Here is a 15,567-nt window from a genome sequence, read left to right as displayed (position 1 = left end):
CCAGCCATGCTGGCTAGAGAATTCTGAGAGTTGACATTGTACACTGTATTACAGCTGTTTATTATTTAATGTATTGTGGAAACCGAAAATTAACCCATTTAATTCCTTACTGAATTAAATGGGTTAATTCTAGGTTTGCCCAATACATTAAATAATAAACCAACCCAATAGGCTAGGCTCACAAAACACGCTAAGCTGCAAAAAATCTAACTCAGGTTAGAAATATTCAAATGTAGTATGCTGTGGAAATGGAACTGCTGGGTCTTTAACCATCCATGTATGTTTACAAATCCAGCTTCTCTCTCCACTTGACATTCATTTACTGTGAATTCTTACAATTATTTATTTGCCGTTTAACCCTTACCATCCCTCACTATTTTTCAAACCATGTTGAAGTGGTTTCTTATTATGTTTCTTATTAACTATTACACCTTCTGTACTACATCTTTACATGCTGTTCCTTTCTGCGCTTCCACTGGCAGTCCAGGTTGGTTCGTAACCAAATCCCCTACTTCATCTGGACTAATCGGCGAGATGTTATTGATTGTCGCTACCTGCGCAAGGATCAGATGATGAATCACTATGCCAGGGCAGGCACCTTCACTACCAAGGTGAGCAGAGGACTGTTTCATAAATACCTGGACCACACAGAAGTGTGCCTTTGTTATGTGTTGAGAAGAGGTATCCAAATCCAGCAGCTGACAGGATCTGAACAAAAGGACTTTATATACGCATGTGCACGGTCTTCAGACATTTTGTAAATGCATATCCTCTTTCTCAGGTAGGGCTGTGTCTTAACCTGCGTAACCTGCCATGGTTTGACCAGGCTGATGCAGATACATTTTTTCCACGGTGTTATCGTCTTGGAGCTAAAGATGAAAAACATGCATTTATTGGTAAGAAGTATTCACAACAACTGGTCAGCAGCAATCTGTTTCCCCTTGGCCGGATAATCACACTGGTCGGTAGATCAGTTAGAAAAATGGACAGAGCTCCTTTTGAGTTGCAGGGAAACAGGAAAAAAATATTGTGGGAGTTGCATGTGGTCAGCAGGCTATGGCTTGTGCGCCAGTGCTTTACGGGATGAAGCCATAACTACCTTCCTAGGAATTACATGCCTTTCTGCTTTTTATGGTAGAGGATTTCCATCTTACTGCAGCTAGGAGCCTTCTCAAAATAGTGGTGAAGCGAAACCGGGAGAAGCCACTTTTCGTGCCAGCGTTGGATGAAAATCAGAATGGTCAAGGGTCTTCAGGTGGGTGCAGCTAGTAGAAAATTTGGGGGATTTAAGAACTATAGTATCTTGCCAGTGTCTGTAGAAAGCCTGAAAGGTTAGACATCATGGACTAATACAAATGGGGAGAAGCACAAGCATTAACAAAAGTAGTAAGACAGAAAGCACAAACATGCTTTTTGTCTTACTACTTTTGTTAATGCTTAAAGATGGTTGCATCCTGTAGGGAAATAGTCTTTATCATCTGGCAATTACTATTTTAAGTGTTTGAATTCTAGTCTGTGAGTCAGAGCAGCACAGCTAGAATGCACATAGGCTTTGTTTCTTATATCTGAATGATGTTTTGTTATCCTCCCAGAACCATTTTAGGGATTCTGCCTTATTTTTCTTATTGTAAATGTCAGTAAAAATACATTTTACCTAGCTATTCTGCTGGCTTGCCCAGGTTTGATTAGACCAGGGATGTGGAGGTATTATCCTGCTACCGAGCTGAGAATTCTTTTAAAAAGAAGTTTGATTGCGAAACCGGGCAGTTAGAACCATACCGGGCACTTCAAAGAGTCTGAGACAAATTATTTTAGATTCAGAAGATACAGCTCTGGTGGGCACCACCTCCATCAGGTCCAAAGAGGTACCTCTGTTCATTTTGTAGATGCGTTGCCACTGTTTGGGCTAGCTTATATCTAAAATAATCCACTTCTGAGTTTTGGAAGAGTTTGCTTATGACAATGAATATCTGTTCTATCCACTTTTCATAAAAGCCCGCTCTAATAAGTTTTGAGCTTTCAAAGGGCTTAATGCTTATATTAGCAAAAACCAACTCGGGATGTTAGCTAGCTTGTTTTTGCTTTGATGCACACAAGTAGCCCTTACTTGTGGAGAATCCTGTATTAATAGCTAATAATTTTTTCCTCCAAGAAGCTCAAGTTGTCGTACACTGTATTCTCACTATTGTACTGCTTTGAATAAGAATAAAGCAAGAACTGATGGGAAGATGCAATTTCTTTATTTCAAGTCTTACACTCTTTTGCTTCCTTGCAGCAGTATTCACAGGTTCTCGCTGCTTTTGTCAGGATGATGAAAGCAGTATTACATTGCAGGCTCCAGTCCTTGGGGCTTGTGTGTGATGTTGCAATGCATGTAGAAAGGAAGCAGGGTTATGTCACAACACTGCTTGCATCACTCTGACCCCTTACCCTTGACCCACAAATGCTGCTGCTTCCTTCCTTTTAAACATTAGTTCCTGGGCATATTTTCCATAACCGAGGCCTGGGAGTCACTTAACTTGTCATTGATTGGACCTGTCCATGTGGAGGAGAGATCAGGCTTTCAAAACTAGGGCTATGAAGGGCTTCAGATTTGAAGGCAAAAAGGCTTTCTGGAACTTATGGGTATGCCATATAACACCCATTGGCTGTAGGCGTCTTTTCCCGGAACTTTCTGCAGATGTGGAAGGCAGCCACATAATCTTGGGGAAAGATTCAACGGTTTTAAGACAGATGTTATGGGTGCCCCTGCATGCTCCAAAGTATCTCCCTGTCTTTGCATCCAAAGTTCTGCACAAGTCTATTCAAAATACTACATTTGTGTATTACTAGCTGATTGTGAGAGAAAGCATTTCAGCTTCCCTCTGGTCCATAAATATGTATGTCACAATAAAATGCCATGCTATTTTTTTTTTTTTAAATCTGATTAACAGTTACAATTCTGGAATTCCTTTCTTAATACATAACATAGAAACCTTCTCAATCTGGTGCTATCCAGGCAGATGGAGAATAAAGGTCCCTTATTCCTACAGCCAGCATGCTTATTAGGGAAAGCTGTAGGTTGATACATCTGGCCTGTAAAAGAGAATGCAAAAGATTAAAGCAATATGCATCCCAGCCTATGCAAGTGTTAAATAAAGCTTGGGTTTTCATTTGTGGCATGTGTGTGTGCATTGACTCAATGGCATCCATGGGGGTGGGGGTGAGGGTGGGACGGGGTAAAAGAAAGCAAGATGGGGATGTGGTATTGTGGTAAGTCTGACCCTTTTGTACACGTACACATCTAGGCAGTCATCAAGAATCACTGACTTGAAAATACTTACATACAAAACAAGGGGCTTGCATCTTGACTTCCACCAGTTTGCCTTTTTGCCCCCTGCCCCCCCTCGGACACCGCAGCTTAGGCTGACCATTATCGTGTACCCAGTATTGTTGGGTCAATAATCTCTCACTTCTAGAAGCCAGGCAATGTGTCAACCACAAGAAAGGGGTCAATTTCTCATCCCAGCTAATTGAGACAGCAATACATGCTTGTGAGGAGCATTTGAGCAGCCTGAGACACCAGGACATTGACAGAGAATCTGGATCTGCCTTGCTACTGACAAAAGCACACTGGAAGGATTTTCTGCGTAGCTACTATCGGATAGCCCAGTAAGTACAAGAGTTGGAACTTTGTGGGGGAAAACCACCTGTTTCTGCAATCAATAGGCCTCATTTTTGCAACTGTAATGTTCCAGATTGATTTATGGAACTTGCGTGCATGTGTATAAATGCAATTGATAGGTTTGCATAGGGTGCGTGTAAATGTATGTCCGTATATGTTTAACCGTAATTATTTCTCATTCTTTTTGCAGAATAAGATTAGGTGATGAGGTTTTTTATTTACAGAAAATAGGGGTTTTAATCTTGACTTGGTAGCTTGATTGTGCTAAGGAGGACATATCAGGCAGTGGGACTGAACCATAAACTGTGCATCATTATCTTTTCTGCAATTCCTTTCATTTTCCTCCACCTCTCCCATTTGGCACATCCGCTCCTATCTTCTAAGCAAGAAGCTGTGCAAGTGTTCTGACTGCTGTTATCCTGGCTGCCTCTATCCTCCCAGATCCAACTAGAGCTTTGTCCAGCTGCTGGGGGGGGGGGGGCACAAAAATCATAGCCAGGCATTTCCCAATCCTTCCTTGCCATGTTTAGTTTTTGTGGCAAGTAGAAAATAAAAATTAATCCAGCCACCGTGCAGGGGACAGACAACCTGTCCAGGAAGGAAGGACGGGGAAGACATCAAGGCATGATAGTCCCTTGACTGCAAGAAGGAGGAGGGAACTCTACAAAGTGGGGAGGCAGGATGAGGTGGGAGTTCCCACCAATGGGAAACCCTTTGCCCCATAGTTCCAAAGGAAGTATTACAATGCTGTCTCCTCAGAATTTCCTCTGGCCCTTCGAGGTAGTCCAGGCAAGAAGCACAAACTATGAGTACTAAGACTACCTTTATTGTGAGCTCGCAGTAACAGAATCTTGCAAGTCTGAAAGCATTTCTCCCCTCCTTTACTTTCCAGAAAACTAGGGAGGGTCCCTTCTGAGATGCTTCCTATGTCCCTTTTCCTTCTGTGGGCTGACATACCTTTTGCATGATGGTTGTCTAGTCTGTGGCTCTTCCTCCTGTCTCCCAAGGTCATTCCCACATTCCATTATAAGCAGAAACAGCTGAACGTTAATCAGCTCACACTGCAAAGTCCTATGCAAGGCCCATCGCTTTATGAGAATGCGGGGTTAGAGTATTAATCTCAGAGGGTGTAGCTGTTACATATGGAAGTAGTCTTAATATTCAGGAAGCCTTCCCACTGCCATTACAGTGGTCTTAAACTTGTTATGGATGGAATGCCAATGCTTGGAATATCATAGTCAAACCAGCTCACTCTGTTTGTCATGCACAGATTGTACTGAATGGACAGAGATGGGCAACCTTCTGACAATCAAGGGCTACAGTAGGTGAGGCAATGGCATGATGATGCCATGGACTGATTTCCAGTGGTTTTCCTGTTGAGGGGTGTAATGGTATGTGGGAATGACCTTGGGAGACCAGGTGAGGAGATGCTGCCTAGGGAATGGTCTGATAAGAGGGAGCACAGCTCACAGCTGCATATCGGGTGGAGCAAGAGGCTCAGAAGAATTACCCCCTAATTTCTCGGGGGTAAAGGAGATGACAGGATAATTGTACTTTCAGACTTGTACGGTTCTGTTAATGTAGCCTTACAATAAAGTAGAACTAGCTCATCTGGTCGTGTTTCCTGTCTGGTCTACCTGGGAAGGCTGACAAGGGGAGATGTGTAAGAGCTTCCAGTGTATTAACATAAACAGTTTACAATACAGTTTCCTATTTCTTTCTGTCCCCAAATGTAGGAAAGTATACTATTGTTTCTTAATGGTTTGCCATCCAAATGTAGTAACACTGTTTCTAGGGACTCAGAAGCCATTTGCCACCCATAGGCCACAGGTTATCTATCCCTGGAAGGGCACTGGGTCATGCTATTAGGTCAAGTATTTGTCATTACAGTGAAGGAGCACAGTTGGTGCAGACAGATGCCTTCATTGAGCAGTGTGATGATATCTTGCAACGGCTGGCAAAGGTCGTCCCACAGTTGGACATGGAAGGGGACAGGAACATCTGGATTGTCAAACCAGGAGCTAAGTCTCGTGGCAGAGGTAAGTACAGTGGCCTGGGATTAAATACCCCAAATAACTTGAGGGATGGAGTTGACAAAGCAGTTGAGAGATGCTTCAATCTGTGCTGATTTTTTGACTGGATTCACTCATCATACCAAACCATTTTGTTTAGTCATGGTTTGTTCGGTAAGAAACCTTTGCACCAGATGAATTTGCATGAGACTCTAAGACCAAACAAACCATTTTATGGCTAATTGTGATATGCGAGCTCAGATTCTGTATTTTCACATGATTGGTAAGGAACACTGGAAGCTGTCAGAAAACAATCCCAGGGTAATTTAACCTCAACAGGTGTCACCCAACCCTTATTTTTGCCTTGCTAACTTCATGGCCATCTGGTTTTCCAAAGCTCTTGATCCAGATTGTTTATAAACAATAAGCTGTACTGGTAACAGACTGTGGATTTGGGGTTTTAGGCAGCTACATTGTGGTTGGTTACAGCCATTAAGACTAATGGGGCACTCAGTAGTTGGCATGCTCAAAGTACTTGGAGTGGAATAAAATCTATAAAGTCACATCCCTTTTATCAGGCTTCTAATTGTTAATTATTTTATGAATTGTTTTAATGAGTATTAATTTTAATTTTAACTTTCTATATTCTGCTTTTGCTTTTTAAGCATCGTATTAGCTAGCTGAAGTACTCATCAGAATACAAAGGCAGGGTATAAGTCAAATAAATAAAGAGTATTTTCCAACAGGCATTATGTGCATGGACCGCTTAGATGATATTCTGAAACTTGTGGACTGTGACCCCATGATTGTCAAGGATGGCAAATGGGTGGTACAGAAATATATTGAGACGCCTCTGCTCATCTTTGGCACCAAGTTCGACCTGCGGCAATGGTTTCTGGTGACTGATTGGAATCCACTCACCATCTGGTTCTATCGGCATAGCTACATCCGTTTCTCTACACAGCCCTTTTCCTTACACAACCTGGATACGTGAGTTTGTCTTCTTGTTGGCTGTATCAGCTGTATGTTCCATATGTGGATGCACACAAGAGCAAGAAGCAGCAGTAAGATTTTCTGTCTTGTCAGGATTTCATTAAGAACTTCGGTTTAATCTATTCACTATCTTAATTGGTCATATGCTGGAGTCAGCAGTTCCTTAACTTTGAAATACTATTGTAATTAAACTAGGTCCTTTGTACAGAAAAGCTTACTGAACAGCAACTGTGAAATAGTATGTAATTAGATTTGTCCCATACAGGAAAGACAAGAAAAAGAAGCAGGATAGAATCGGGTGGCTTGAAATGGGGGGGGGGGGGGGAAAGGGAAGCGCGAATACACTAGAGTGTGAAAATGAGTATCAGTTAAATATAGACATGAAAACTCACTTGAGAAGTAGATATAGTTGCAGCAATTAAAAAAAAGAGAGCTGCAAATGACATGTACAGTAAGATTATTTTGGGACAGAATGAGCAAGTAAAGATTGATTCAAAGGAGTTCTATTTTGTGGGAATCAAAAGGAGAGGAAAAACATTCCCAAGGAAGAAGACTGTATATTAAAGCAAGGAAGTGTGTGCCAGAAAGGCTGTCTCTGTAATAGAGTAGATGAAGTGCTGAGACTTTGAAAGACTCCCAGCTGAACTCTTTGAAGGCTATTCTCATTTATTATGGCAGAGTATACAGAAATAAGTAGACCGTTGGGATGGCTTGGTAGAAGAATGCTTCCAATATTTGTTTGCTTTGTTTCATTTTTTGAAAATCGAACTTATGTGATGATTAATTTTCTTACATTAGTATTGTTTATTGCTTTTCTGACAAAGAATTGCATTCAAGTCTATTACAAATAAAAAACAATGAAACAAACCTCATTAAAACACGATTAGCTTAATATAATCATCATGAACGTAAAATAACAATCATCATAGGATAAACACTAGTAGGAAAGGTTGGTAAAATGAGGCATTTTGATGACTTTTCTAAAAACAGAGGAAGTGAGGACTAATCACAATTCCAAAGGAAGTAGGTTCTGTAGTTTCAGAGCCACACAAGAGAAGGAGCTTTCCTATGTGCCCAATAAGCAGGTTTCTACAGGCTGGGCTTAGCTGGACTTAGTCCACATTTCCTGGGTTAAAATCCTCTGCCTATGACCCCCTCACAGTTACTGATCCCGTCTTCTTCTTCAACCCAGCTCCATCCACCTGTGCAATAACTCCATCCAGAAACATTATGAGAACTCCCAGAACCGTCACTCTGAGCTTCCCCCTGACAACATGTGGTCATCTGAGCAATTCCAGGCCCACCTGCGGCACATGGGGGCACCAGAGGCCTGGTCAAAGGTGATTGTGCCCGGCATGAAGGCAGCAATCATTCACGCCATACAGACCTCTCAGGACTTAGTGGAGTTCCGCAAAAACAGCTTTGAGCTTTATGGCGCAGACTTCCTCTTCGGAGAAAAGTACCAGCCATGGCTGATTGAGATCAATGCCAGCCCCACAATGGCAGCCTCTACTTCTGTCACCACCCGGCTGTGTGCCAGCGTACAGGAGGATACCTTACGTGTGGTCATTGACCGCAAGTATGATCGCAACTGCAACACAGGAAACTTTGAGCTCATCTATAAACAGGTTAGTGTCCCTGTCCAATTTATTGGGATGATCTACCTAACTTGGGTTCTGCCTTTGCAATTCAGAGTAGTATTGCTCACTGGTTCTCGGTGTGTCATCTCCCGTGTCCCACCAATCACTATCAAAGAAGTGGGATGGCAGCTTCCTATTCGTGGAAACCCCTGTCTCATCCTGGGCCTGAAGTCAAGATGTCATGGTGACTTTCTTCCCTGTGGTGATGGGGTTGGCGCTGGGGGCTTTGCTATTTCCCCTGCACAGTTGCTGGTGTTGAAATACAAAACATAAGAATAAAAGGATGAAGGCAGGAAGTAGAGCACTACTGCACTGATTTTCCCACACTCCAGTTGCATAACCAGTTGAGCCTTCTTTCCTTCACTTCCTTATCCAACAAAGCCCAAGGAGTAGCCAGGGAAACTCACGCAGTGGTATAAATGTAGCAGAGGGGTGAGTCTGTTCCGTTATTGGTGGAAGTTTTGTTGATGAGTCTAGGTGTTGGCCCTGCTTACACTGTGTGTGTGTGTGTGTTGTTTTGTTTCTTGGGCTTAAAGAAATTGTATCTAGGACACATTCGGAGCCCATGTGTAACTTACTTGTGCAGTATTAGCACCTAGATCCCAAATACAAGACAAAAATGAGCCCATCAGTAGAACTTGCACCTTTGTCTAGAACTTGATTATTATGTTTCTTTATTTTGATAGAGCCTTAGAGCTCTACTGCAGGCCATTACCCAAGGTAGAATTATGTATGCACACATGATTTTTAAAAAATCCAGATGCTTGAGATCTACATACTGGGAAGTGCCTGTTTTCTGTCCCAGATCTTAAATTCTTTCTGCATTTCTCAAGAATTTGATGCCTGAGACCTATTATTATTTAGAATGAAAATCAGAAGCACATTTACAGTGGTGCCTCGGGTCACGAACGCTTCTGTTCACGACCAATTTGGGTCATGAACAGCTCTGGTCGCAAAATTTTGCCTCCATTCGCGAACGCTGGATCAGGTCATGAACAGGATCCGCGGTCATTTTCCCTCCCGTGACACGTGATCCGTGGCCATTTTCCACCCCTGACACGTGGTCGTAGGGAGGGGGACTCTCCCTCCAAGCAATAGCCGCCTCCCTGTCCTCCATGCCAGAACGGATTAACGGTAATTACATTGAACCTTATGGGAAAATTTGCTTCGGGTCGCGGAACCAATTAAGTTCGTGAACCGAGGTTCCACTGTATACCTCATTAATATTTCAGAATATAAAGAGTTGCCATAACCATTTTCATATTTGCTTTGTAATGGTTAAATGAGGGTGAATTTTTTTTTTGTTTTGGTGAGGGGAGAATTGGGCTCTAGGAATGTGTCTGTTGTTGAGTTGTAATGATACAATATGCACACCACTCATTCCTAGTGGGTTTTGTTTGTTTGTTGTTTTGATCAAAGGAATGTATGTATCCTGTTGATGTAGAATAAGGATCATGATCAGAACTATTTGGGTATTTATGTGCTTGTCTCAGCCACCTTCTCTCCCCTATTCACATTCTCTAAACAGGGGCACTATTGAGCATGATGTTCCTCTTTTGCACAATCACCCACACATTTTTGTTTGTTTATACTTGAATTCTGTGCTGATTGCAGTGTATTATAAGCACACATATTTCTGTGTCATTTTATGCTGGATTTTCAGAAGTACAAAATATCAGTGTATTTCTCGAGCGCTGTGTGTGGCTCTAAACATCACACTCATGTAACAGAAGGTTTAACTTCTCTGTTCCTCCATGTTCACCCTTGAAATATGACTTGGAGGGTTTGAGGATCCTCTGAAGTAAGTCTTGAGATACATAGAAGGGGAGAGGGAATTACTATTCTGTACCTTTTCTTCATATATGAATCTTCGAAATGCAAAATACCAAAGTTTATTATGCAAATCAAAATTCTTCTTTAAAATATTGTTTGCTTATAATTAGACCAATCCCCTTCCACCATAGCAAGAAGTAATTTCTGAATCTGAAAATTGAAAAGAATCTGTAGGAAATAGTATACCTATAGTATTTTTGAATTCTGGAATTATCTATCTGGAAATATCCTGGTGTTTATTGCATATTCGTTATTCTTTCTTCACTCATCCTTTACAGAGCATCTACATAACATTAACGAAGTGCTGTACCCCTTTATTCAATTGTGGTGTGGTGGTCAGCTGTATTTCCTCACTATCATTTGCAACAGACTAAATAGTTGGTTGGAGATCTTCTCGCGTTCGTGCTTGCCCTTGGAATAGGTTAATAGATTCCTTTTGACTTATCCCCCATCATCCACTTCCATCTTCTCATGATAGGCTGCTGTGGACATTCCCCCGTACGTTGGCACTAGCCTGTTGGTAGAAGGCTCCACTGTCAAGAAGCCTCAACCTCCGCCCCAAAGGAGCCCCGTACCTGCTGACACAAGGAATGGCTGCGGTGGTCCACAGCAGCAAAGAGTCCCTAAATTGATTCACCGACGCAGCAACCAAGATATTCCTCATATGCTTACCCCATGCTGGGCAGCAGCAAACAACAAGACAACAGAGCCAGGACCTCCTGGGAAGGAGAACAAAGTGAAAGAGAAGCCCACCCCTAGCAAAGCCCCTCCTCCTCCAGGGCCTGCGAGATCTAAGCTGCCCAACAAGCTCAAAACAGACCCCCGTAACCGAAGAGTGCTGATGGCACACAGCATGGCTACCACTACTGTCATGACAGAAGGTAAAGTGTCCCACCCAACTCAACTCTGTGCCAAATCAAGCTCTCAAGAATTGACTGCTAGCCCAGAGGAGTCGACTTTCAGTCATGCCAAGCCCACCAGCACGGCAGGTAGGAAGGCGTGCCTGAGGCTGCATCTGCAGGAAATCCAGCCGGTCTCTGGTGAGCTGCCTGTTTCTCATGCTCCCCTTTCTTCCTCCTTTCCTGTGAGGCCCAATGTGCAAGTGCATTTGCGATGCTTAGGACACTCCTTCATACATAACATACCATTGCCCCCAACTCCTTCATCCCCTAAGGGTGTGGATTTAGCCTCAGCTGTTGAATTCAATGCCATTAAAGCGGCTATGATCAGAAGGCGACGGTCAAGGAGAGGCAGAAACTGTCCATGACTCAGGAGCAGCCCTGCCCTCAGGTTTGCTGCTGCAGGCAGAAATCATGCTATAGGGTCTGAGCAGCACTTCTGTGGGTCTACACAGACAGGAAATCATGTTGCTGGGAGTTGGACTCTCCTTCCCAATAAAGGATTTTAACAGAAAAACTGGCCAGGGTGTGTGATAGCAGGGTGAGCTGCAGGTCAGGGTGAATGAGCAGCTGTTAGGACAACTGTCTTTGGCAACTGTGTGAAGAGAAGAAATGAGGCTTAGTCTGGGAGACAGGCAGAGACGAGAAAAACAGAGACTACGTGGTAGCTTGGAAAAACAGGGTTGCAAAAGTTTTCATAGGTGAAGAATTGAGTGATGTGCCCGCACAGAAAAGCAGAATATAAACATTTACATAAATAAAATAAAAATACAAATGTGAGCAGGGATGGCCTAGTACCACTGGCAAATGCAAACCAGAAGTCAGCTGTAATACATTTGAGCCAAACATGTTCAGTGTCAAAGAGAAAAGGTAGCCAGTATGGTGAATTCAGATAGAGAGGGTCAAGCAGGAATAGTCAGTATGCTTGTTCTTTAGTCCAGTCTTGGCATTACAGTGCTGTTTGGCTCATAATGAAGTGGGCTTCAGATGAAAATGGGTAAGAACTATGGTGACAGTGCCAATAAGAAAGGGCACTCTGAGTTTTTTGATCTGAAATGTATAGCTAGGTCCGTTCAGACAGGTGCTTTCTGTTGGACTGAAATAGAGTACGGTAGAAGGGTAGAAATGGGCTTTGGTCAGGGAGATCGAACAGAGGAAAAAGTGCTGGCAATCTTTTTATGCTGCAGGTGTTTTAGGTCAAGGCAAAAAGGTAAGGATGGGATGCTCTTATTTTATTACCTTAGATTTTAAAATCACTCAGATTGACCTTGTAGATGACATATCAAAATATTGGTCTTCAATTTCTGGGTTGCGAATAGGCATGAATAAAAGTCCAAAAAAGTCCATTCTATTTAACTGGCTTTTTTCAAGGTAGCAATTTCTAAACCACCACATTTCTATACCAGTTTTTAAATTAAACATATTTGTAGGAAAAACTGACCAGATTGGACCCAGAAATAGACAAGGGAACCCTTTCTAAAAGGTACAAGGTAGCTAAGAAGCATCTTCTATCCTTCTTTAATTTTTAAAAAGCAATTGACACATTTACATTTGTGCTCTTTGAGGAATAGAGCTCTTTCTGTGCTGCTTATTGAAATGGTCGTGTTAGGCTTTTAGGAATAATGCACCTGTACTGAGGGCTTAATTTTGAGACCCCCCCCCCCTTCAGCCAAATTTTAAAAAGCAAGTGAAACCCTCTCAGTTTCCATCACATTTTTTTTCCAGAAGCAGAATGAATATTAGCTTGGCTTCGTTGCAGTTAGCATTTGTGCTGCTGTAAATCTGCTAGTGGCAAAGTGTCCAAATCTATTCTTTTTCAATCTCTTTTGTTATCTCCAGCTTACTTCACATGCTACAGTGCATTGCTTCTCACGCTGACACAGATAGTTTTTGTGTTTCTTTGAAATTTGTTATACAATTGTTATAAAATATAAAGTGAAATATCTCCACAGAATGGTCACAATGTTTTGCCTCTATGGACCCAACTTGAAGGAAGGTGCTCCACTTTGTATATTCGTCCGAACACTGCTCACGTAAATAAAAAAAACAGGGTTGCATAAATTGGGGAGGTGGTGCTGGTGTGTTGAGGGCCATATTTGGCTTTTGAGTAATATTTTGGTGGGCACACCCCAAAAGGTAAGGAAGGGCAGAACAAAAACTGAATTTCATTAATGTGGTACTTTGGATTTGTTTCAAAAAGGTGCGTCAGAACATGTAGGTACATGAATATAGCACCTGTCTGCAATTCTTTAAAACGATAATGTTTTATTGTTCAAGAATCATGAGGCTGTCCTCTGCAGCTACTACATGATCCCAGGAAAAGATATAGCTGCTTTAAAGAGTTAAAGACATTCATGCACTCAGATGTGCTTTCTTGGAATGAAATTCAAAGTATTGTACAGGCCTATTAAATACAGTTAGTATGATTGTTCCTACACGTTAAACAGTGCCATCTTGGTGTCTCATAAAACTTAGTTCAGCAATAACTTTTTGAAGGGCTCTGCAACTGCATTGAAGTTACTGGGAGGCGAAAATTTGCGCATACAAAAACATTGTTTAAGGCAGAAACTTCAAAGAAAACCAAAACAACTCAATGAAAGCTAACCTTGTTCAAGAGCCCCAAAACATTGGTTTAAGTGTTACTGGAGGAGGAAGAGAAGGAACAGAGCTGAGAGTGGCTAGCTGAACAAGAAAAGTCTGTAGTGCATTACAGGTAGTAGTCACTTACAGACCGCAGTTGGGACCAGCAACTCCATCACTAAGCGGCATGGTTGTAAAGTGAAATGTTATGTGACCGTGCCGGCTTATAACACCAGTCTGGCTGCAGTTGTTAAGCAAATTACCCATGGTCGTTAAACGCAACGACACGTGACTGTGACTTGGAACTTCCTGCCAGCTTCCCTATTGTCTTTACTTGTCAGAAGCTGGTTATGAAGGTTGCAAATGGCAGTCATGTGACTGTGGGATGCTGTAACCATTGTAAATGCGTGGTCGTTGTCAAGCACCCGAATTGTGATCACATGACCACGGGGACACTGCAACAGCTGCATCTTTGAAGACTGATTGTAAGTCTCCTTTTTCAGCACCATCGTAACTTCGAACAGTTGCTGAACAAGTGGTCAGTAAGCGAGGACTACCTGTATTTTGTTGTAGGTTTCATTTATTATCTCAATAATCTGTAAATGGACCCTGTAAAGTAAATCTCTAGCAGTCACTGATTGTAGGTGAGAAGTCCCCAAGGCTGAAATTACAGCTTGTGTTGGTGAAAGGGAATAGCCATTCCTTATATAAACTTGCAGTCTACTATCTCTATGGATGTTGTGACTGAGATCAGACTCATATTTGGGGCTACCCAGCTTGTATTCCCAAGCCATTATGCAGCACTGTCTTTGAGATTCAGTGACGGAAATATTGCAGTTGAGTTTTAGCTGTCTGGAGCACAGGAGACCTCCCACCCCTCTGTCTCAGAGTTACATCCTTGGAGTGTTCCATCAGACAAGTTGCAATGCAAGTTTTGTTCAGCCAGATCTCCTTTCCTAGAGAACACAGCAAAAGCACCCCCCAGTCAGCCCATAAAATCCCACAGAATTTGGAACAGAATCCTCCTCCCCCTTATTTTCTCCAGATTTCATTCTCCTCCATTTTGAAAAGCCTTGCTCCCTTTTTCTGTAGTTCACATAACGTTTGCTATGCTCAAGATATTTTTAACCTGGTTTCTGTTTGAAAAGTTTCTGCTCCTTAAGGAGAGCCTGTGGTTTGCAATTTGTCTGTCTTTGGCATGCCTTTGCTTTTGTGGGCCTCTTTGGCCCGTGTGTGATGTTTTTCCTTCCATCTCCCAGAATTAACCTTTTCCCCCTGTAGAATTGCATCCCCAAACTGGTGCCCTCCAAATATGTGGAAATGCAATGTCCAGAATTCTTGGGAATAGCCACTTCTGGACAGAACCAGGTTGGGGAGGCTCTATAGAAATTTGTCTTTATGGTTTGCTGGTAGGTGCGAATTAAAGCGTAATTAGTTCGGGAAGGGACATAGGGACAATAATATTGTCTTCTGTCACCCTTCAGTTGCAAACCGGAGTTCACCAGATATTTACCTAATTTCTGAGACTGCTCAGTAGCTGTGTTTTTCCTTTGACGGAATAGCTTGCCTTCTGCATTGGAAGCATGTTTCACTGTTTAGAGCTGTCCAGTGCTCACCAGTAAGCCCACGTGCTGTGTTATTGGTTCCTCTCCAGGCCTGGCTGCTCCCCGCAGGCTCCCTTGTCTCTTCCGCAAAGATGGAAAGGCTGTGGCAAGTTTGCAAAGGCTGCGTTGCTGCTCCGGAGCTGGGCCTTTACTTCCTGCAGCTCCCAAATTCTTCTACCGCAAAGCAGTCACCACTTGCCAGGCTCAGGTATACAGTGAATCCTTAAGGGCCAGAGGGCAGCATGCCTCTTGCCCTAGGAAGACTTACTGATCAATCCTGCATGTAACGTGATGGCCTCTCTGGGTTTCCTTCCACACCCCCACCTGTCAAGAGGATGGTCC

The 15,567-nt window shown here is 42.7% G+C and overlaps 1 protein-coding gene across 1 annotated transcript in view; it reads left to right on the top strand.

Moving 5' to 3' along the window:
* TTLL3 (tubulin tyrosine ligase like 3) overlaps nucleotides 1-15,567 on the top strand; it is a 40,291-nt gene that overhangs the window by 24,065 nt on the left and 659 nt on the right. Inside the window, exons 11-19 of the mRNA XM_025164876.2 lie at nucleotides 483-611; nucleotides 782-896; nucleotides 1,139-1,255; nucleotides 3,459-3,651; nucleotides 5,555-5,703; nucleotides 6,423-6,666; nucleotides 7,862-8,297; nucleotides 10,621-11,182; nucleotides 15,276-15,433. Of these exons, the coding sequence (XP_025020644.1) occupies nucleotides 483-611; nucleotides 782-896; nucleotides 1,139-1,255; nucleotides 3,459-3,651; nucleotides 5,555-5,703; nucleotides 6,423-6,666; nucleotides 7,862-8,297; nucleotides 10,621-11,182; nucleotides 15,276-15,433 (2,103 nt within the window). The remainder of the gene's footprint in view (nucleotides 1-482; nucleotides 612-781; nucleotides 897-1,138; nucleotides 1,256-3,458; nucleotides 3,652-5,554; nucleotides 5,704-6,422; nucleotides 6,667-7,861; nucleotides 8,298-10,620; nucleotides 11,183-15,275; nucleotides 15,434-15,567) is intronic.

Source organism: Python bivittatus, unplaced genomic scaffold (assembly GCF_059951505.1).
Source record: "Python bivittatus isolate LINGU-HERP-01145 unplaced genomic scaffold, Pbiv_v1 ctg000080_np1212, whole genome shotgun sequence".
In the NCBI taxonomy this organism is placed as follows: Eukaryota; Metazoa; Chordata; class Lepidosauria; order Squamata; family Pythonidae; genus Python; species Python bivittatus.
This window is presented reverse-complemented; position numbering and strand designations above follow the sequence as displayed.